At 42.3% G+C, this 23954-nt stretch overlaps 1 protein-coding gene across 10 annotated transcripts; it reads left to right on the plus strand.

Annotated features, from left to right (window-relative positions):
• Positions 1-1360: 1360 nt before the first annotated feature.
• zgc:92664 (uncharacterized protein LOC436695 homolog) lies at positions 1361-20487 on the plus strand. 10 transcript variants are annotated; one of them, XR_002470092.2, is made up of 7 exons: positions 1361-1700; positions 5330-5424; positions 5849-5950; positions 6334-6557; positions 6823-6930; positions 9512-9673; positions 19177-20487. XR_002470092.2 is itself a non-coding variant. In XM_021577678.2 (6 exons), the coding sequence occupies exons 1-6, from the start codon at positions 1680-1682 to the stop codon at positions 19215-19217; spliced, it is 591 nt and encodes a 196-aa protein (XP_021433353.2). In that variant the 5' UTR covers positions 1361-1679; the 3' UTR covers positions 19218-20487. The 10 variants fall into 10 exon arrangements, 6 of the variants coding, with proteins under 6 accessions (XP_021433353.2, XP_021433354.2, XP_021433355.2 ...); XR_002470093.2 differs by having other exon boundaries at positions 6826-6930; XR_002470094.2 differs by lacking the exon at positions 5849-5950.
• Positions 20488-23954: the final 3467 nt, after the last annotated feature.

Raw genomic sequence — 23954 nt, forward strand, 5'->3', positions numbered from 1 at the left:
TCTGAACTTTCTGAGGAAGATAACAACACATCCGCCATGCTGATCCTCAACACAGGGGTCCCTCAGGGGTGGGTGCTCAGTCCCATCCTGTACTCCCTGTTCACTCATGACTGCATGGCCAAACACAACTCCAACACCATCATCAAGTTTGCTGATGACACAACAGTGGTAGGCCTGATCACCGACAACGATGAGACAGCCTATAGGGAGGAGGTCAGAGACCTGGCCGTGTGATGCCAGGACAACAACCTCTCCCTCAACGTGATCAAGACAAAGGAGATGATTGTGGACTACAGGAAAAAGAGGATCGAGCACGCCCCCATTCTCATCGACGGGGCTAAGACCTTCAAGTTCCTTGGTGTCCACATCTCCAACAAACTATCATGGTCCAAACACACTAAGACAGTCATGAAGAGAGCACGACAAAATCTATTCCCCCTCAGGAGACTAAAAAGATTTGGCATGGGTCCTCAAATCCTCAAAAGATTCTACAGCTGCACCATCGAGAGCATCCTGACTGGTTCCATCACTGCCTGGTATGGCAACTGCCCGGCCTCCGACCGCAAGGCACTACAGGGGGTTGTGCGTACTGCCCAGTACATCACTGGGGCCAAGCTTCCTGCCACCTAGGACCTCTATACCAGGCGGTGTCGGAGGATGGCCCTAAAAATTGTCAAAGACCCCAGCCATAGACTGTTCTCCTTGCTACAGCACGGCCTAGGTACCGGAGCGCCAAGTCTAGGTCCAAAAGGCTTCTTAACAGATTCTACCCCCAAGCCATAAGACTCCTGAACAGCAAATCAAAGGGCTACCCAGACCCCTTTTTTACACTGCTGCTACTATCTGTTCATTATCAGTGCATAGTCACTTTAACTCTACCTACATGTACATATTACCTCAATTACCTTGACTAACCGATGCCCCCGCACACATTGACTCTGTACCGGTACCCCCTGTATATAGCCTCACTATTGTTATTTTACTTCTGCTGTTTAATTATTTGTAATTTGAATTTCCATTTTTTACTACCCACTTATTTTTACTTAACTTCTCAAAGCCTTGTTGGTTAAGGGCTTGTAAGTGAGCATGTGACAATTCAAATGTGATTTGTGGGAACACCTTCAAGACTGTTGGAAAAGCATTCCTCGTGTAGCTGGTTGGGAGAATACCAAGAGTGTGCAAAGCTGTCATCAAGGCAAAGAGTGGCTACTTTGAAGAATAACAAATATATGTAACATGTTCGACCACACAATCCCGCACAGTAGGTGGTGGTATGCACAAACAAAATGTGCGTCGTGATACCAAAGAAGAATCACAAACACGTGGTGTGAATTTTGGACCAATCAGCATTTGGGATTTATTAGCGCACGTTAAATCTTGCGTTTGTCCACATTGTCATTTGTGTACGTCATTTATTTTTAGCTACACATTTCTGATTATTGCAACAACAAAAACATAAGATCCGTTTTAACACAATTCACAGGCTCACTGAAAACAATTGAGGACTGCAGACAAAAATATAAATATTGTAAGACGTGGACGAAGTTGGTATTTGTATTAACCGCTGAGCCTGCAGTGCAAGCAGGCTAACTAACCTGAAGCGTAGCTGAAGCCTAGCTTCTCTAAACGGCATTATTCACAGGAAAATCTGCATCTGTTCAGCAACTACAAAAATAAAAATGACTTCAGCCTCAACGAAGGTAGGTTATTCTCACGTTTTGATTTTAGCCGTATATTTTGCTGTTAGCTAGGTCCTGCACAAATCTAGCTCATGTTAGCTACCTAACGTCGTCAGCTAACAAGCGAATTCGAATGGCAGCCATGTAACCGCTATTTAAGCTCACATGGGTTATTCCAAAGATACATTTGCATTTTACTGTCTTTCCTATACCAGGCAACTGAACTTTTTGAAGGAAGAAAAAAAACATTATTCGTGTTATAAGTCAAGCACCCAGGACGTGGCTGAATGTTGTCAATGTCATGCATGAACTTTTCTCACTTCCATGTGTACTTACTTTGTATGGAAGCTACCACACGAAGGCGCTGTCTGCATGAAGGAAAACCCCTCATTAATGATCTCTTAAAATAAAGATTACGGCATTGCAACCGTACAAAACACCAATGCTGGATAAAATGGACTAATCCTGTTTTGATATTATTCCAACAAATCAATCTTTGTCACATGCGTAGACCTTACCGTGAAATGCTTACACGCCCTTAACCAACTGTGCAGTTCAAGAAGAGCTAAGAAAACAAACTAAAGTAACAACAAAACAATAACGAGGCTGCTATATACAGGGGGTACCGGTACTGAGTCAGTGTGTGGGGGTTAGTTGAGGTAATTTGTACATGTAGGTAGGTAGGTAGGTAGGTAGGGGTGAAGTGACTATGCATAGATAAACAGTGAGTAGCAGCATTGTACAAAACAATTTGATTAATTGTTCAGTAGTTTTATGGCTTGGGGGGTAGAAGCTGTTAAGGAGCTTTTTTGTTCTGGACTTGGTGCTCTGGTATCGCTTGACGTGCGGTGGCAGAGAAAAGTCTGTGACTGGAGTCTGACAATTTTATGGGCTTTCCTCTGACACCGCCTATTATATAGGTCCTGGATGTACTGGGTCATATGATGTACTGGGCCATATGCACTACCCTCTAGGGCCTTGCGGTCAGATGCCAAGCAGTTGCCATACCAGGCGGTGATGCAACCGGTCAGGATGCTCTCAATGGTACAGTCAAAAGGTTCTACAGCTGGGGACTCATGCCAAATCTATTCAGTCGCCTGAGGGGGAAAACGTTTTGTTGTTCCCTCTTCAAGACTGTCTTGGTGTGTTTGGACTAGGGGTTGACCAATTATGATTTTTCAACACCAATACCGATTATTGGAGGACCAAAACAGCCGATACCGATTAATCGGCCAATTAAAAAAAATATGTTTATATTTTTTTTAATTAAAATTTTAAACATTTATTTGTAATAATGACAATTACAACAATACTGAATTAACACTTATTTTAACTTAATATAATACATCAATAAAATCAATTTAGCCTCAAGTAGATAATGAAACATGTTCAATTTGGTTTAAATAATTCAAAAACAAAGTGTTGGAGAAGAACGTAAAAGTGCATAGTGTGTTACTGATGGTAGTTATTACTTATTTTCCAACATAATTTGCAAATAAATGCATTAAAAATCCTACAATGTGATTTTCTGACTTTTTTTTTCTCATTTTGTCTGTCATAGTTGAAGTGTACCTATGATGAAAATTACAGGCCTCATCTTTTTAAGTGGGAGAACTTGCACAATTGGTGGCTGACTAAATACTTTTTTGCCTCACTGTATGCTTGTATGCTCAGTCAGATTATATGCAACACAGGACACGCTAGATAATATCTAGTAATATCATCAACCATGTGTAGTTAACTAGTGATTATGATTGATTGTTTTTTATAAGATGAGTTTAATGCTAGCTAGCAACTTACCTTGGCTTACTGCATTTGCGTAACAGGCCTCCTTGTGGAGTGCAATGAGAGAGGCAGGTCGTTATTGTGTTGGACTAGTTAACTGTAAGGTTGCAAGATTGGATCCCCCGAGCTGACAAGGTTAACCCACCGTTCCTAGGCCGTCATTGAAAATAAGAATGTGTTCTTAACTGACTTGCCTATTGTTATGAAAACTTGAAATCGGCCCTAATTAATCGGCCATTCCGATTAATCAGTCGACCTCAGTTGGTATGCGCATGGATTGAGTGCACATCCTGGTAATCCGTCTGGCCCCACGGATTTGTGAATCTTGACCTGTTTTTAACGGTTTTGCACACATCGGCTACCGAGAGCGTTATCACACAGGTGCACTCTGCATGCTTCAGTGTTGCTGGCCTCGACGCAAGGATAAGACATTTAGCTCGTCTGGTACACTGGGCTGCTCGCGTCTGGGTTTCCCTTTGTAGTCCGTAAAAGTTTTCAACAAGGCATTGCCTTGTAATACAGTTGATCATACAGTGCATTTGGGTTTCTTTACAGCCTTATTCTAAAATTGATTAAATAAAATCAATCTACACACAACCCATAATGATACAGCGTTAAGTAAAAAAATATATAAAAAATGTTTAAAAGCAAATTAATGTTTAAACCCATTTTATTTACATAGGTAATCAGACCCTTAGCTATGAGACTCGAAATTGACCTCAGGTGCATCCTGTTTCCATTGATCATCCTTGGGATGTTTCTACAACTTGATTGATGTCCACCTGTGGTAAATTCAATTGATTGGACATGATTTGGAAAGGCACACACCCGTCTATATAAGATCCCACAGTTGACCGTGCATGTCAGAGAAGAAACCAAGCCATGAGTTCGAAGGAATTGTCTGTAGAGCTCAAAGACAGGATTGTGTTGGCACAGATCTGGGGAATGGTACTCTAACATTTCTGCAGCATTGAAGGTCCCCATGAACACAGTGGCCTCCATTCTTAAATGGAAATAGTTTGGATCTACCAGGCCTTTGTTAAGAGTGGCCAGACGGAAGCCACTCTTCAGTAAAAGGCACAACAGCCCGCTTGGAGTTTGCCAAAAGGCACCTAAAGGACTCTCAGACCATGAGAAACCGGATTCTCTGGTCTGATGATTGAACTATTTGGCCTGAATCCCAAGCGTCACGTCTGAAGGAGACCTGGCACCATCCCTACGGTGAATCACGGTGGTGGCAGCATCATGCTGTGGGGATGTTTCTCAGCGGCAGGGACTGGGAGACTAGTCGGGATCGAGGGAAAGATTAACAGAGCAAAGTACAGAGAGATCCTTGATGAAAACCTGCTCAGGACCTCTGACTGGGGTGACGGTTCACCTTTCAACAGGACAACAACCCTAAGCACACAGCGAAGACGCAGAAGTGGCTTCTGGACAAGTCTCTGAATGTCCTTCAGTGAACCAGCCAGAGCCCGGACTTGAACCCAAACATCTCTGGAGAGTCCTGAAAATAGCTGTGCAGCAACACTCACCATCCAACCTGACAGTGCTTGAGAGGATCTGCAAAGAAGAATGGGATAAACTCGACTACAGCTTGTAGCGTCAAACCCAAGAAGACTCGGCTGTAATCGCTGCCAAAGGTGCTTTACTAAAGTACTGTGTGAAGGGTCTGAATACGTATGTAAATGTTATTATTAAAAAATAAAATGTCTAATCCTGTCTTTGCTTTGTCATTATGGGGTATTGTGTGTACAATGAGGAATAAGGCTAACGTAACAATGTGGAAAGACCTTAGCTACTGTCTCAAAAGAAAATAGGATAATTCAAAGGTATTGATTTATGTGTTTTCTGCTTTAATTTTCAAGGTTGGGGAGATCTTCTCAGCAGCAGGAGCTGCTTTCACCAAGTTAGGGGAGCTGACCATGCAACTGCACCCCGTAGCTGACTCCAGTCCCGCAGGGTGAGAATACACACACCAAGTTACAGATAGAGATAAATATCTGAATCGATTATGTAGAGTTCTAAAATCAGACTAAACTTGGAAGTCTACTGATCATGACTTTAATTTCTGGGCTTGTGTCACTTGTAGCACACTGTACACATTACAATGATATGTGCTCCATCTTGAATATCCCTGCCAAGAAGTCATTCTGAGGAAACGCTGTTGCGTCATTATTACCAGAAAGCACTCGTCACCCGCCCACGCCATGTCCACTCTCTTTTCGTCTCTGGCCGCGTTCAAGGACATCAATCGCTGATCACCAACTGACCAGACTAATCTACAAATTCATAATGTGTCATTATTTAGGACGCTAGGTCATTTGTAGATCTGTGCAACTGCAATGTAGTCTAGTGGATCTGAAACGCCCTGTGTGTCGTTGCAGAGCTAAGTGGACGGACACTGAGATTGGGCAGCTGAGATCGGCCGTGGTGAGGTTTGGTGATGACCTGAACTCCCTCAGCACTGTTATCAAGGAACGCACCGTGTAAGGCACCCCCCCCGGTCTCTTTTCATTCCTAATGGCCCTCTATCATTGTAGTCCTTCACCCGGTCTTGGTCTCTTACCCCTTGTATCTCTCTACTTCGCTCCATTCGCGTCTGGGTGACGTGTCCAATGAGATGTTTTCAGAGGTAGCTCTAAAGCAATAGAAAGATAGTCTATCAGTGACACAAGCCCTGATGAGCTAAACCATCACTAGATCTAAAATATCGCATTCAGATCTATTTACTCACACATGCATTGTACTATCCACCTGCTAGTGCTAAAGATCTATCAATTCATGATGGTTTACTTAAAAAAAAAAAAATTGACAGGTTACTGGTTTAATTACCACCGCTAACCTCATCCTACCTTGTCTCTTTCCAAAGGGTCCAGATTAAAAGTACAGTGAAGAGGAAGCTCTATGACGAGACTGGGATGCCCATTTCCACCGACTCCCCAAAAAAGACCGCCAAGAAGACTGCTGTTACCATGGCCACCACGGCAACCCCAACTGTCATTGCTGTGCCGACCTCACAGGTTGTCATGAAGGCAGGTGTCCAGGGAAATGTGACTCTGGCCATTCCCACCATGAAGAAACAGAAGTCTGCAGGTGAGTGGGGATGGATGAAGGAAGGAATCAATCAATACATTTTGTAGTTGCCATCTTGGTAATGATTTCTAATCAGTCCCACCTTCAGCTTTTTTTTTTTACCTCAATATTGAAAGGATTATTTCTCAACAAAATATGTGCAATGCAATTAGACAAGTCCTTGCAGATCAAATTGAATAGTTTTAACTGTGAATATGTAGTCTGTCTATATTTCAAACAATAGGATAAAGAAAAATACTTAGCTCTTCCTGCCTGTGTGTTCCAGCAGATGTGACTCTGAGTGCTCTGAATGACTCTGACGTCAACTCTGACCTGGTAGACATAGAGGGACTGGGAGAGGGATCCAACTCCAAGAAACTCAACTTCGATCAGGGTGAGAGAGAACGGGCTTATTTTGACTACTATCTAGTGATAATGCACAGCCTTTGCTATTGCCCGAATGAGGGGAAACCAATAATTATTGGTCTTCAAGACAGGAATCAAGAACTCTCCGGGAAGAAGAAAGGTGGGGGTGTATGTTTCATGATCAAACACTCATGGTGTGATTGTGATTAACATACAGAAACTAAAGTCCTTTTGTTCACCCGACCTAGAATACTACAATCAAATGCCGACCGTATTACCTCCCAAGAGAATTCTCTTCTGTCATAATCACAGCCCTGTATATTCCCCCTCAAGCTGATGCCACAATGGTCCTAAAATAACTACACTGGACTTTATGCAAACTGGAAACTATATTTATTGTAGCTGGTGATTTTAACAAAGCAAATTTTAGGAAAACGCTGGTCAAACTTGGGTAGCGTTTTCCTCAAATTTGCTAACACATTGACCATTGACTGCAGTATTTGCGCTGGTAAAACTTTGGACCACTGTCACTCAACTTTTCGAAATGCCTACAAGGCCCTCCCCCACACATTCTTCGGCAAATCTGATCACGACTCCATTTTGCTCCTCCCTTCCTATAGGTAGAAACTCAAGCAAGAAGTACCCGTGTTAAGGTCTATTCAACAATCGGAATCCATGCTTCAAGATTGTTTTGATCACGTGGACTAGGATATGTTCCGGGTAGCCTCTGAGAATAACATTGACGGATACACGGATAACCATGACGGAGTTCATTAGGAAGTGTATAGGAGATATTGTACCCACTGTGACTTAAAACCTACTCAAACCAGAAACTGGATGGATGGCAGCATTCGCACAGAACTGAAAGTGCGAACCACAGCATTTAACCATGGCAAGTGACTGGGAAAATGTAAGGCAAACAGGCAAAACGTCAGTACAGAGACAAAGTGGAGTCTCAATTCAACGGCTCAGAAATGAGACGTACAGTTGAAGTCGGAAGTTTACATACACTTAGATTGGACTCATTACAGCTCATTTATCAACCACTCAACAAAATTCTTGTTAACAAACTATAGTTTTGGCAAGTCGGTTAGGACATCTACTTTGTGCATGACAAGTAATTTTTCCAACTATTGTTTAGACAGATTATTTCACTTAATTCACTGTATCACAATTCCAGTTGGGCAGAAGTTAACATACACTAAGTTGACTGCCTTTAAACACGTTGGAAAATTCCAGAAAATGTCATGGCTTTAGAAGCTTCTGATAGACTAATTGACATCGTTTGAGTCAATTGGAGATGTGGATGTATTTCAAGCCCTACCTTCAAACTCAGTGCCTCTGCTTGACATCATGAGAAAATCAAAATAAATCAGCCAAGATCTCAGAAAAAATATTGTAGACCTCCACAAGTCTGGTTCATCCTCGGGAGCAATTTCCAAATGCCTGAAGGTACCACGTTCATCTGTACAAACAATAGTACGCACGTATAAACACCATGGGACCACGCAGATGTCATACCGCTCAGGAAGGAGACGCGTTCTGTCTCCTAGAGATGAACGTACTTTGGTGTGAAAAGTGCGAATCAATCCCAGAACAACAGCAAAAGACCTTGTGAAGATGCGGGAGACAACAGGTACAAAAGTATCTATATCCACAGTAAAACGAGTCCTATATCGACATAACCTGAAAGGCCGCTCAGCAAGGAAGAAGCCATTGCTCCAAATCAACCATTAAAAAAGCCAGACTATGGTTTGCAACTGCACATGGGGACAAAGATCGTACTTTTTGGAGAAATGTCATCTGGTCTGATGAAACAAAAACAGAATGGTTTGGCCATATAGACCATTGTTATGTTTGGAGGAAAAGGGGGGATGCTTGCAAACTGAAGAACACCATCCCAACTGTGAAGCACGGGGGTGGCAGCATCATGTTGTGGGGGTGCTTTGCTGCAGAGGGGACTGGTGCACTTCACAAAATAGATGGCATCATGAGGAAGTTAAATTATGTGGATATATTGAAGCAACATCTCAAGAGTCAGGAAGTTCAAGCTTGGTTGCAAATGGGTCGTCCAAATGGACAATGACCCCAAGCATACTTCCAAGCATACTTTGTGGAAAAATGGCGTAATGACAACAAAGTCAAGGTATTGGAATGGCATCACAAAGCTCTGACCTCAGTCCTATAGAACATTTGTGGGCAGAACTGGAAAAGCATGTGCTAGCAAGGAGGCCTACAAACCTGACTCAGTTACACCAGCTCTGTCAGGAGGAATGGGCCAACATTCACCCAAATTATTGTGGGAAGCTTGTGGAAGGGTACCTGGAATGTTTGACCCAAGTTAAACAATTTAAGGGCAATGCTACCAAAAACGAATTGAGGGTATATAAACGTATGACCCACTGGGAAGGTGATGAAAGAAATAAAAGCTGAAATGAATTCTGAATTCTATTATTCTGACATTTCACTTTCTTAAAATAAAGTGGTGATCCTAACTGACCTAAAACAGAGTTTTTACTAGGATTAAATGTCAGAAATTGTGAAAAACTGAGTATAAATGTATTTGGCCAAGGTGTATGTAAACTTCAGACTTCAACTGTATGTGGCAGGGTCTACAGACAATCACGGACTACAAAGGAAAAACCAGCCATGTCGCGGACATCGTCTTGTTTCCGGTCAAGCTAAACACCTTCGCCCGCTTTGAGGATAAAACAGTGCCACCTACACGGCCCGTTACCAAGGACTGTGGGCTCTCCTTCCCTGTGGCCGACGTGAGTAAGACATTTTAAGCGTGTTAACCCTCGCAAGGCTGCCGCCCCAGACGGCATCCCTAGCCGCGTCCTCAGAGCACACACAGACCAGCTGGCTGGAGTGTTTGTACTAGTGATACACCAATGACATTTTTGGCCGATACCGATATCCAATATTTTCCTTGCCAAAAAAAAAAAACAATACCAATATTTACAATTTGTGGCCTTTTAAGCATTCTAGTACAGTTAACTATTGTAACTATAATGGGTTACAGAGTTAATGTTTAAGTTAATTAATTGAGCTGTATCTAAAGATATTTTCTTTACAGCTTACATATGTAATTGTATTAGAATTTGTGCGATTGAGAGAACTACATACATATTTTTGTTGTATTGGATTACGCTTTTACTGCAAGTTCCAGAATGCCTTGCGACAGGAAGTAGAGAGAACGCGCAAGTTATGTACAAGTGATTATCCTGACTTTCGCTAGCAACTTTCTGTTATTGTTTCGTAGAATCTAATGTTGTTAAATTTAACGCAAACAAGTAGTATTACTAAAAGAAGCTTTCATTTCAAACCCGACGTCCCGAGTCATTACTTTGAAGATAGTTATTCTATATTTTGGTGCCGAAACCCGGGAAAAGTATGAGCTGCGACAAAGATTGTAGGGATGAAGCGGCTGAGGAGGCATGAAGCAGAAAGAATGAGACGAAAGCGGGGTACCATTTTGAGGTGCCACAACACGAATTTTGAATCAGATTGATGTGGAAATAACCCAGTCAAATTTGGATACCGATCACTTGAGTACATTGTTGAAATTTCTATCGGCTAAGGAGGACAGCTTGTTTGATCTTGATCGTGGAATTGAACAGTTAACGCCATTGGACGGATTGGAAGCGAAGATTGCATGCACGGAGGATTACAAAGAGCGCGTTATCATGCTGAAGAGCCGTGCATAACGAGTGATCAAGAAAAAACAGGACCTCAATCCACTACCAGCACGGGTGGGTGACGCTAACTCAAACAGATCAGAGACAATCAGTAAGGCTACCAAAGTTGATTATTGAGAAATACTATGGAGATGTCAGTATGTGGCAGGAGTTGGAGCCCGCTATTCACAACAATGATTCACTGTGTAATAAAGAGAAGTTTACCTATCTCACTGGACCAGCTGCAAAGGCAATAGCAGGACTGATGCTAACAGACAGTAACTATGATGATGCAATCGCTCTGCTCGAGCAGATTTGGAAGGAAAGCTCTTGTGATTAGTGCTCACATGTCAAAGTTGCTGAATCTCACTCCTGTGAAGAAATCCTGACCTAAAATGCATTGAGGCAGCTATAAGATGAATGTGAAATTCAGATTAGAAGCTTGGAATCACTGGGTGTAGTGTCAGAAACCTATGGAAGCCTACTATGCCCAATCTTACTGCAGATGATTCCAGAGGACATAGCTCTTGAATATAGTCGTCAGAGGGGAGTAGATGATGAATGGAAAGTGGCTGAGATCGTCGGAAGTGGCTGAGATCGTCAGAAGGAGGTTCAGAGCAGGGAGAGAGCACTACAAATGACAAGATCATGCAACCAACAGAAAGAGGGCAAACCATGGAACAAGTCATGCTCCTCCGATGAAATAAACAAAAAGACCCAACATGCCATCTGCTGCGGCAATGCACACAGCCAGCCAGAAGGAACAAAACTGTCTATTCTGTGACAGTGCAGAACACAAATCAGAAAACTGCCCTGACCACAATATTGCTACACGTAAAAGAGAAACTAAAGAAAATGGGAAGATTCTTTGTATGTTTAGGACAGAAACGCATAGCAAAGTTCTGTAAAGTCAAAGATGTGTCATGTGGAAGCAGACATCACATTGCTGTGTGTACCGGTAAGAGTGAGGTGCAACCCCCTACTGTTTCTGCAGATGCTGTTGTTTCCTCAGTTATTCCCCATTCAGTGAATATGAAACCAGATGGACAGAACACTGTTGCTACAAATGGCAAGGGCATGAGTAGAAGGCCCATCGGGCAGGAAGATAGCTCGTTGCTTACTAGATGGAGGCAGTCAGAAGCTTCATACATGAAAACCTTGTGAAGGGCTTGAAGCTACCAGTAATCAGACGAGGCACTCACTCACTCATCACACGTTTGGCTCCTCTGCTCTAGCAACGTCCCAACGCAACACAGTGAAAGTAATCTTGGAGTATGTCTGGAAGAAACCGCAGAAGAGAGAGGCAATTGAAACCCCACAAGTGTGCACAGCTGTGATGAAGGTTCCTGGTGAACAGATTCAACATGAGCTCAATAGAAAGGGACTGCAGCTTGCAGACTTTCCAGGAGATGACTGATCCTGAACTCTCTGTCCTGATAGGAGCAGACTACTACTGGCAGATAGTATCAGGCAGAGTGGAGCGACTGACTTAGACGCTGGTTGCTTTAGAGAGCACATTTGGTTGGTTGGTGCAGGGACCAGTGTCCATGTCAAGTGTTGCTGAGGCAACATGATGTTCATCCCACTTGAAGACAAACTAGTCTCCAAACAACTGCATGCATTCTGGGTCTGGATATTATAAGCGAGAAAACACAGAACCCAGAGGGAAACGAGGCTCTACAGAGGTTTGAGGAAACGACCGCCTTCAAAGATGGACGATATCACGCGGAGTTGCCATGGAAACGAGAAATGCCAGTACTCCAAGACAACTATAGAATCGCCAAGAAACGGTCTGAAGAAAAGACTGAAGAAGGATGTGACGTTGTACAGCAGATACAATGAAGTAGTAGAGAACTACTTACAACAGGATATGGCAGAGGACGTTCCCAAAGACAACACATCAAGCGCAGACAACGTAAAATACTACTTACCTCACTATGCAGTACTCCGAGAAGATTAGGTGATGACAAAACAGTGGTGTTTGATTCCTCGTCCCATGAAGATGGCTGTCCATCCCTCAATGACTGTACTCACAGGACCTAACCTGAATCCGGATCTGCTCAGCATTCTGATAAAGTTCAGACTACATGAGATCGCATTCATGGCAGACATCAAGAAGGCTTTCCTGCGGATATCCCTAGCAGAGAGACGCCGTGAGATTCCTATGGCTCACAGGCCCACCAAGGGGAGAAAATGAAGAGGAGCTGCGCGTGCTGAGGATGAAAAGTGGTATTTGGAGCTTCCCCAAATCCATTCTTGCTGGCAGCTACAATCAGGAAGCACCTGAAACAATATGAAACAGAACAACCATAAGTTGCAGAGATATTGAGAGAATCACTATGTAGATGACTTCATTGCAAGTTCACGCAATGTTGAAGAGGTTTACCTTGTGACATCAACTGCAAAGCGAATGCTGTCGATTGCAGGCATGGACCTCTGCAAGTGGATGACCAACTCTCCTGAACTGAAAACAAAATGGGAGAAGAGTACAACAACTGACCACCCGTTGACGCTAGAAACAAGTAGTGCTGAAGGTTTTAGGTTTAGTATGGAGACCGGAAACCGATTACTTTGTTTGACCTCAGGCCGCTACTGAGCATTCTAAAGAAAAGAGAAAACGTGTTCTGCAGTTGTCTGCACGTATCTTCGACCCTCTTGGTTTTCTGACCCCCTTCACCATCAGGATCAAATGCATGTTCCAGGAAATGTGGGAGAGGGGACGAAGAATTACCACCTGATCTGACACGAGAATGGCAACAGTGGTGTCCAGAACTACCCCAGTTACACCAGCTCGCCATACCAAGTTGGTACAGAACAGACATGCGGCCACAGAACAGCCACACCTTGAAACTACACGTGTTCTGTGATGCAAGTGAAAGGGCTTACGGTGCAGTAGCTTACTTGCAAGGTGAATCACAAGACCGGGAAACAACGACAAGTCTAGTCGCATCCAAGTCCAGGGTAGCCCCACTCAAGAAAATGACACTGCCACGCCTGGAGCTCATGGGAGCTGTGATTTGGAGTGAGACTAGCAAACAACCTGATGACCACACTGAAAATGGAAGAAAAACAGATCAAAATGTGGACAGACTCGATGATTGTGCTGCATTGGATTTGCAGCTCAGCTCAGAAATGGAAACCGTTTGTCGAACAGAGTGACAGAGATCCAGTCCTTGACCAATCCAGAGTCATTGTCACATATTGAAGGGAAAACTAATCCAGCCGACCTCCCTACAAGATGACAAACTGTTTGAAACTTGACACAGAGCCAGCTATGGTTTAATGGACCCAGAATTCTGACATCACCCAATCAGTCCGAGGAGACTTGATGATAACAAGGTTCCAGAAGAGGTAAATACAGAACTCAAGTCCAGTCGCCAGGTTACTGTACAACTCGCAGCAAACAGCACAGACATCACTGAACTTGTGTTGGAGCTTGAAAGGTACAGCAAACTGAAAAGAGTGTTCAGAGTCACCTCCTGGATAAAGAGATTCATAGCCAATGCTCGTACAAACAAAGATGCAAGGTGAACTGACTGCTGATGAACTGTTCGATGCAGAAAGTACTGGATCATGGTAACACAACAACAGAGTTTCGGACAGGAGATCAAACTACTGAAGGCAGGAAAAAGCCTAAATAATGACTGTAAAATCAGAGAACTGAAACCGTTCTTGGACGAACACGAACTACTCAGTGTAGGAGGAAGACTGCAACAGTCCAACTTCACATTCAGAGAGCAGCACCCATGGGTTCTGCCCAACAAGTACAGATACTCAGAAATGCTGATACAGTACCACCATGAGAAGGTGATGCATTCTGGAGCAAGAGACACTCAAGTACAAATCAGAGCGATACTGGATCTTGCGTGCTAGGCAGCTAGTCAAGAGCACAGTGGCAAGAGTTTCAATGCCTGAGCCAGACAGCAGGTCACTGCGCCTTTACCAAAAGACAATAACTGAATCCCCACCATTCGAAGTCACAGGTGTGGATTTTGCAGGACCGCTCTGTGAAAGAAAATGGTTATGTGAAGAAGTCCTACATTGCACTGTTCACTTGTGCTGTAACCAGAGCAGTGTATTTGGAACTGGTCTCAGATCAGTCAGAGACATTCCTGTTAGCTCTAAAAATATGAATCACAAGGAGAGGATTATGCAAGGTAATCTACTCAGACTATGCAAAAACATTCAAGAGAGCTGATCAGGGCTTGAAAGAGCTGTGGAAAGGCAATCGAAGAGCCCCAACTCTTGGCGTTCTTCTCAGAAATGGGCATCACCTGGAGATTCATCGCCGAGCGAGCAGCCTGGTGGGGCGGATTCTGGGAAAGACTCGTCAGGTCAGAGAACATCCCTGAGAAAGGTTCTTGGGAGAGCTTCACTCAACTTTGAAGAGATATGCACAGTCCTGACAGAGGTTGAAGCTATCCTAAATTCTATGCCTCTGACCTTCATGCACAATGAAGTGGATGAACCACAACCCCTGACCTCAGCACACTTCCTGATGGGTAAAATACTAACCTCTTTGACGCCCAAGCCATTTCCAGCTGACACTCCACACCCAACGCTAAACAAAGGAGGAAATGACACGCAGATGGAAGTACAGGCAGAGACTTGTGACCAGCTTCTGGAACAGTTGGCGAAGAGACTACTTGCTGGATCTAAAGTCAGCACACCGCTGTGACACACCACAGCCCACCCCACTGAAAGTGGGTGACGACGTACTCATTGGAGAAGATGACACACCCAGACAAACCTGAACACAAGGAAAGATTGAGGAACTGTTTCCAGGCCGAGATGGCCTAGTTAGGTCATGTTCAGTTCGTACTACTTCAGGGACTTTGTTGAGCCCTATTCAGTTGATATACTGCCTAGAGATTTAGATGAACACAGTTGGTCATCGGGGGGGGGGGGGGGGATGTTCTAACGTTAATGGGTTACAGAGTTAATGTTTAAGTTAATTCATTGAGCTGTATCTAAACTTTTTCTTTACAGTTTACATATGTAATTGTATTAGAATGTGTGTTGGTGATTGAGACAACTACATACATATTTTTGTGGTATTGGTTTACGCTTTGACTGCAAGTTCCAGAATGCCTTGTGACAGGAAGTAGAGAGAGATCGCGCCAGTTATGTACAAGTGATTCTCCTGACTTTCGCTAGCAACTTTCTTTTGTTTTGTAGAATCTAAAGTTGTTTAATGTAACACGAACAAGTAGTATTACTAAAAGAAGCTTTCATTTCAAACCTGACGTCCCAAGTCATTACTTTGAAGAAAGTTATAGAATAACTATTTAACACACATACATGGACGCAGCGGTCTAAGGCACTGCATCTCAGTGCAAGAGGTGTCACTACAGTCCCTGGTTCGAATCCAGGCTGTATCACATCCGGCCGTGATTGGGAGTCCCATAGTGCGGCGCACAATTGCCAGCGTCGTCATTGTAAATAAGAATTTCTTAACTGACTTGCCTAGTTAAATAAAGGTTACACGCACACCACACTGACCAAAAAGTTATTTTGTTGGCATTTACGTATATCCCCATTACCAGTAAAACATACTCGAAACCTATTTCTTTCACTTACTTGCTCTGCTTTTGTTTAGTCGTTTCATTCTCAACCAGCATTTCTATGGAATGCCGTTTGGGTCTTTGCGTGTCAAAAAAGATATGACATCGGTTTCAGTAGCTAGGTGTCGTCTAAAATAACCCTAATTTATAAGAGTTCTTATTTGATTAATGGTGGCTGGATATCTATGTGAAGCTAGCAACAATAAGGATTAGCTGCAATAGTGGACTTTGCGGTTAGCCTTAGTATAATTATGCCATACTTTTATTTATTTGCATTCATTTGCATTACTGTCAATTACTTTTATTTTGAAGACAAACCTCATTCCACTAATGTGGCTAGCGTCACAACCCGGTGCGGTCGAGCCTCACTAGCCAAATGAAGCTAGCTGGCTGCTTTATAACGTTAGTTTTGGGCAACAGGGTTAAGTTGCTGACTAGCTATTTATTTTCATGAACAGAAGTTCAATTTAAATAGGTAAACAACAAGTGGCAACCTAGCTAATACTTACAAGGATTCCTAAATCATTGCTAAGAATAATGAAACATTGTTTTCAGGCTGGTTGTATTGGTGCTAGCTACCCCAGAAGTTGCGGTTGAGCAAATTATGCTTTGTTACCAACGCGGTATTGTAAACTCATCATTCGTGGCCGGTATTTGATTGTTTGGAGACTTTTGTACAGCTTTGACAGTGCTAGTCTTTTGACACACAAAAACCCAAACGACCTTCCATAGTATGTATGTCGTGACGCTATTACCGCATAACTCCAGTAGGGCAACATCTGAAAAAATAGCGTGCTTGGTAGTGTGTACCGGTGCTCGACCAGTCGGCGAAAGCCAACATCACCCACGACAGAGAACTGTTGATTGTCAAGGGCAATGAATTCCATTATCTTGGCTTTATTCATTTATTTCACCTTTATTTAACCAGGTAGGCTAGTTGAGAACAAGTTCTCATTTGCATCGGTGACCTGGCCAAGATAAAGCATAGCAATTTGACACATACCACAACACAGAGTTACACATGGAAGAAACAAAAGTCAATAATACAGTAGAAAAGAAAACAAAAAGTCTATATACAGTGAGTGCAAATGAGGTAAGATAAGGGAGTTAAGGCAATAAATAGGCCATGGTGGAGAAGTAATTACAATATAGCAATTAAACACGAATGGTAGATGTGCAGAAGATGAATGTGCAAGTAGAGATACTGGGGTGCAAAGGAGCAAGATAAATAAATAATGTATGGGGATGAGGTAGGTAGATGGATTTCACATTGGAGTTGCCTCGCTGAAAATGTCTTACTCTTTCAAATGACTGCTCGATCCACACAGCAGACATTGTGAGCTAGTTTAGGAATGCTGTGTTGCACGTATAGCGGCAAATTTCACGTGGCGTCATTACATGTACCTACGTTATATAGGTATGCACATCAGCTTTGCACATCGGCCGATTTCCGATATGATCATTGTTTATTTTTATTGTGCATCCCTAGTGTTTACGGACAATTTCAATCCCTCCCTATCCCATTCTGTCCCCACTTGCTTCAAGATGTCCACCACTGTTCCTGTACCCAAAAAAAGCAAAGCTAACTTAGTAATTTAGTTATCGCACCATAGCACTCACTTGTCATCATGAAGTGCTTTGAGGCTAGTTCAGGATCATATCACCTCTACCTTACCTGACACCCTAGAACAACTTCAATTTGCTTACCACCCCAATAGATCCACAGACGATGCAATCGCACTGCCCTATCCCATCTGAACAAGAGGAATTCCTATGTAAGAATGCTGTTCATTGACTATAACTCAGCATTCAACACCATAGTACACTCCAAGCTTATCATTAAGCTCGGGCCCTGACGGGCTGCCCCCAGGTGGTGATGGTAGGAAACACCTCTGGAAAGCTTCAAGTTCCTCGGCGTACACATCACTCACTATCTGAAATGGTCCACCCAGACGGACAATGTAGTGAAGGCGCAACAGCGCCTCTTCAACCTCAGGAGGCTGAAGAAAATTTGGCTTGGCCTCTAAAACCATCAAACTTTAAGATGCACAATTGAGAGCATCCTGTCAAGCTGTATTACGACCTGGTATGGCAACTGCACCGCTCTCTAGAGGTTGGTGCGGTCTGCCCAACGCATCACCGGGTGCAAACTACCTGCCCTCCAGGACACCTACAGTACCCGATGTCACAGGAAGGCCAAAAAGATCATGAAGGACATCAACCACCCGAGCTACTGCATGTTCACCCCGCTATCATCCAGAAGGCGAGGTCAGTACAGGTGCATCAAAGCTGGGACCAAGACAGAAGCAGATTTTCAACCTTCAACTGTTAAATAGCCATCACTAGCCGGCTTCCACACGGTTACACAGCCCTGCACCTTAAAGGCTGCTGCCCTATACATAGACTTGGAATCCACTAGCCACTTTAATGGGACACATGTCAATTTAATGTTTAAATACTGCTTTACTCATCTCATGTATATACTGTATTATATTGTACTGTATTTTAGTCAATGCCACTGACATTGCCCAATCTAATATTTATATTTCTTAATTACATTATTTTACTTTTAGATGTGTGTATTGTGATTAGTTTTTAGATACTACTGCACTGTTGGAGTTAGGAGCATAAGCATTTTGCTACACCCACAATAACATCTGCTAAATGTGTATGTGACCAATAAAATTGGATTTGAAGCTATTACTATATGAGGGGCAGCATATGTAGCTTAGCAGTTAAGAGTGTTGGGCCAATAACTGAAAGGTTGCTGGTTCGAATTCCAAAGCCCACTAGGTGGGGAAAAAATATTTGTCCCTGTGAGGAAGGTATTCTAAATGAAGTTTTGTCTGCTAAATTAAAAACTGCATAGGAAAAGTCTAAATAAACATGCCATAAATTGATCAAGAAGATATACCTTAGATCTTGTAGAAAATATGCTATAACTGAGTTTGTGGAAAGTCAGTTCTATAATCTTGCCAGAAAGATCCACAATTTTTTCCCAACTAAAATGTTTTTCTTTGCTCCTCTCAGACAACCTGAACCTCGACTCCAGCTTCATTATGAACTCGTGACCTGCCGCCCCTCTCTCGTTGACCAAGATGTTTTCATTAGCACCCTATTTCCTACATAGTGCACTACTTTTGACTGGAGCCTTATGGACCCTGGTCAAATGTAATCCACTAAATAGGGATTAGAGTGCAATTTGAGACGCAGCCCCCGACATCTATGGACAACAGCCGAGATCCTTCAGATTTGATTTGGCGGATCTCTGGGTGCATCTGAAATGGCACCTTATTCCCTGCTTTTTTTAGCCAAGGCCTATGAGGGGTGCAAATTTCTCTTGCATGAGGAATGTGTTGGATGTAAATAATGGTATTTTTATTTATTCATACATGATTGATTTGTACTACACAAAAAGCTAATGTGCAGAGCTGCATGGCCAAGGACTACAGTGTGTAGATTTTGTCATCTTGGTTTATGTCAACTATATGTGGGATAGGTGGCCCTGCAAATTCCCATTTGACAATGATGCAACTGCAAACTTGTTTCCGGAATCATGTACTTGTGAACCCAGTGTTGAGCTCACCAGTAAATTAAACTGGTATTTGAAAAGCATACTGGATAATATAGATGAACACAATTGTGTCAAAGGACAGGAATTAGTTTAGTGACGTTTTCTGTTTGAAACAGTGGGATTATTTTATTGTTCAAAACATGACCCATGTAATTTTGGGGGGAAATATTTCTCAGTAAGTTACTGACAAACATTTGTAGTTTTATATAGAGGCTTACTCTAAAGACAATCAAATGAACTGTGCGATTTGCTGAATTATGTTGAATAAATTGACAAATTACCAACTAGAATTTAACTTTCAGGAGTCATGTCACTCAATGTGTAGTCTTTATTGAAATTAGATTTTATACAATTAAACACTGGTGGGCACAGTAAGTGTAAAAATAAAAACCACCAAATAGGTGCAGTGATGTTTTAGTGTCAGCCATATTAGTATGGCTCACACCCCTGGAGCAAATTAGGATTAAGTGCCTTTGCACTAGGGCACAGAGATTTTTCACCTTGTTGGTTTAGGTATTTGAACCAGCAACCTTTTGGTTACTGGCTCAAAGCTCGAACTGCTAGAGTGATTAAATACTAGGGCTGTGAAATCAGGCCAATTTCCAGCCATTTATGCTTACACAATATCCCCAACTTTATAAAACGAAGTAATATATTCAAATTATCACCAACCCTCAATAGTACACATAATGAGGGACAGCCATGGACATAGTAAAAATATGCCACTGTAATAGCACTAACACAGGGCTTCTTCTGATAAAACATAACTGAGTAAAATAAAAATGGCAGAATATGAACACAACAGGAATTGATGCCATTTTAGCTCCAGGTTGAGGAGTAGATAAAGATGTATTGTAGACAAGTGTGTGGCTGACTGGAGCAGCACAAGCCATACTGGCAGCCCAGAGAAGGGGCAGCTACCAGTAATGATGTGCTGCTAACGCCAGACACACTGGGGAGAGGAGAGACCATCAGGCTGACTAAAGGAGAGCTCAACAGCCAGGCCAACTGACACACACTTAGAGGGGAGGCCAGCCAGGTCGACCACTCGGCCTTAGTCTGGAGACAGCCCTCCATGCAGACTGACAGGCCTCAGTCACACAGACACCGCATTGGAAGGACCACCAGGCAGACCAAAACCCCTTGGTCCCTCCTACAGTATGCTTGGCTACAGACTAACAGCCTGGCTGGTCAGTAGGACCATCAGGCTCTTCTGGCTGACGCCAAAGGCCTCGCTCCAACATTAGGAAGAGACACCCGTCTGGACTGGCGTCCACACTGTTGAAGTGCTTGCGACAACTGAAAGTTACGTCTTTACCGTCATTTTATGTGTTTTATGGCGCCATATTTTTACACGTTTCACTCCCCACCACAAAGAATTCCCCCTTCAGTGATATATTCAAAAGAAGCTAGCAACTATTAAACAAACCAAAAGCTTCAGAAAGTATTCACACCACTTGACTTTCTCCACATTTTGTTGTGTTACAGCCAGAATTAAAAATGGATCAAATTGAGATTGTGCGTCAGTAGCTTACACACAAACGCACTGCTCGACAGAGACCTTACAGATAATTTAGTGTGGGGTACAGAGATGAGGTAGTCATAAAAAAAAACACCTATTGCACACAGTGAGTCCATGCAATGTCAAAGTGGAATGATAATTATTTATTTTTTATTCATTCAAAGTGAAAAGCTGAAATGTCTTGAGTCAATAAGTGTTCAAACCCCTTTTATGGCAAGCCCAAATAAGTTCAGGAGTAAAAATGTGCTTAACAAGTCACGAGTTGCATGGATAATTGTGTTAACGTGATTTTTTTAATGACTACCTCATCTCTGTAACCCATACATACAGATAAATGTAAGGTCCCCCAGTCGAGCGGTGAATTTCAAACACAGATTCAACCACAAAGACCAGGGAGGAAGCACACCCACTGGTAGATGAGTAAAAAAAATAAAAAGTAAAGCAGGCAATATCCCTTTGAACATTGTGAACTTTGGGTGGTGCAGTGATACGACCAGTCACTACAAAGAAACAGGCGTCCTTCCAAACTCAGTTGCCGGAGAGGAAGGAAACCGCTCAAGATTTCGTGGGGTTACAGAGCTTAATGGCTGTGATAGGTGAGGACGATCAACAACATTGTAGTTACTCCACAGTACTAATTTAAATGAGATATTGAAAAGAAGGAAGCCTGTACAGAAGAAAAAAATATTCCAAAACATGCATCCTGTTTGCAATAAGGCACTAAAGTAAAACTGCAAAAAGTGTGGCAAAGAATTATGATTGGGATAAATCCAACAACAACAAGTACCACTCCTCATATTTTCATGCATGGTGGTGGCTGCATCATGTTACATTTACATCATTTAGCAGACACTCTGTCCAGGACGACTAACAGTAGTGAGTGCATACATTTTTGTACTGGTCCCCGTGGGAATCGAACCCCCAGCCCTGGCGTTGCAAGCACCATGCTTGTCATTGGCAAAGACTAAGGAGTTTTCTTTTGTTGATAAAAAGAAACAGAGCTTAGCACAGGCAAAACCTTGAAAATAGGAAAACCTAGTTTCCAACAGACACTGGGAGACATATTCACCTTTCAGCAGGACAATAACCTAAAACACAAGGCCAAACATACACTGGAGTTGCTTACCAAGATGACAATCAACAACCAACTTGAGAGAGCCATTTTTTTGTTTTTAAGAATAATGTGCAAATCTTGTACAATCCAGGTGTACAAAGCTCTTAGACGTACCCAGAAAGACTGACAGCTGTAATTGCTGCAAAAGGTGATTTTAAAATGTATTGACTCAGGGGTGTGAATAGTTACATAAATTAGCTATTTCTGTATGACATTGTCCCTAAAAGTGGTAAAATTTCTAAAAACATGCTTTCACTGTCATTATGGGGTACTATGTGTCGATGGGTGAGAATCAATTGAATTCATTATGAATTCAGGCTGTAACAAAATGTGGAATAAGTCAATGGGTATGAATACTTTCTGTTGGCACTGTAAAATGGGCAAAAAACATGACATTGAGCCAACAGTAAAAGTGATAAGCTGACAACATTACAGGTTAAACTAACACTGAAAACTGCCAGTGCAGATAAGGAGAGTTCTCCTTCAGAATGGAACATTGATAGTCAGAATTGGAAACGGAATGGCAGAACTGGCAGAAGTGTTCTTTTGGAATTGCAGTGATTCCAAGGGCTCCCAGCGGCAGCACATAATGATTTGGAGTTGCTTTTAGATACCTGCAAAACATGATGTGCTGCTAAAGGGTACCCCGGAGAGATGGCGAGACAGAGAGGATTCTCCATGGTATAGAGCTGTGGAGATAAAGAAGAAAACAGATCATTAACATAACAATCTGACAAGATTCGCTCTCTCTCATACTTCAGTGGAAGAGATTCTTTAAATAACACAAAACCAAGATATTACATATAGGCCTATAACATTTTAAAGATATGTGATTTTTACACTCTGGTGGCAAATTGCTTCTAGAGTTTTAGAAACATGAGTTGTGAGTAGTACAACAATAGTTATGCTTTCTTAAGAAAACAATAAGAGACAGATGGTGAAATGATTTTCTTGGCAAATGCAATACCAAGTCAATTCTATGTAATTCATAGGAATTTAAATTAAACTGCAATTATAATACAACTTGATATACTTCACGTATTTGAGACCACAAAATGGATGGTGGGCAAGTGGACAAAATGGTGGATGATGATGAAAAAAAGAGAAGTTGGGGTAGAGAGAGGACACTTTCTGAACAGTTCACTAACTACACCAGGTGCATAAATGTATCTATTCAAACACTACATTGTATCAGAATGTTAGAAACCTAGTCTGTAAAAATATACTTAATAAAAATAACTATTGGTATAATACTTAGTCTTAATTTAAAGCCTGTCCCTTTTGCCTGTTTGACCCCTTTTCTAGGTTTTACAGGTGGTATACTGATATGCTTCACGCAGAAGAACAATTTATACAAGACGGCCAAACAGGACAACATCCTCATACATTGAAAATAATTCTGATGATTTGAAATGGTTTTTGGTTACTAAATAAAATATAAATGTTTATTTCCCCTTTGCCAACAATAACAATCCCCCCCCCCCACCCCCCGAAACAAAATACATTATGTGCTGCAGATTGCCAAACTGAATCCCCAAAAATAATGTGCTGAAATTAACACAATTACCTCAATATGTAGAATGACAGTTATAAATTGT

This window comes from Oncorhynchus mykiss, chromosome 21 (genome assembly GCF_013265735.2).
Source record: "Oncorhynchus mykiss isolate Arlee chromosome 21, USDA_OmykA_1.1, whole genome shotgun sequence".
NCBI classification, from domain to species: Eukaryota; Metazoa; Chordata; class Actinopteri; order Salmoniformes; family Salmonidae; genus Oncorhynchus; species Oncorhynchus mykiss.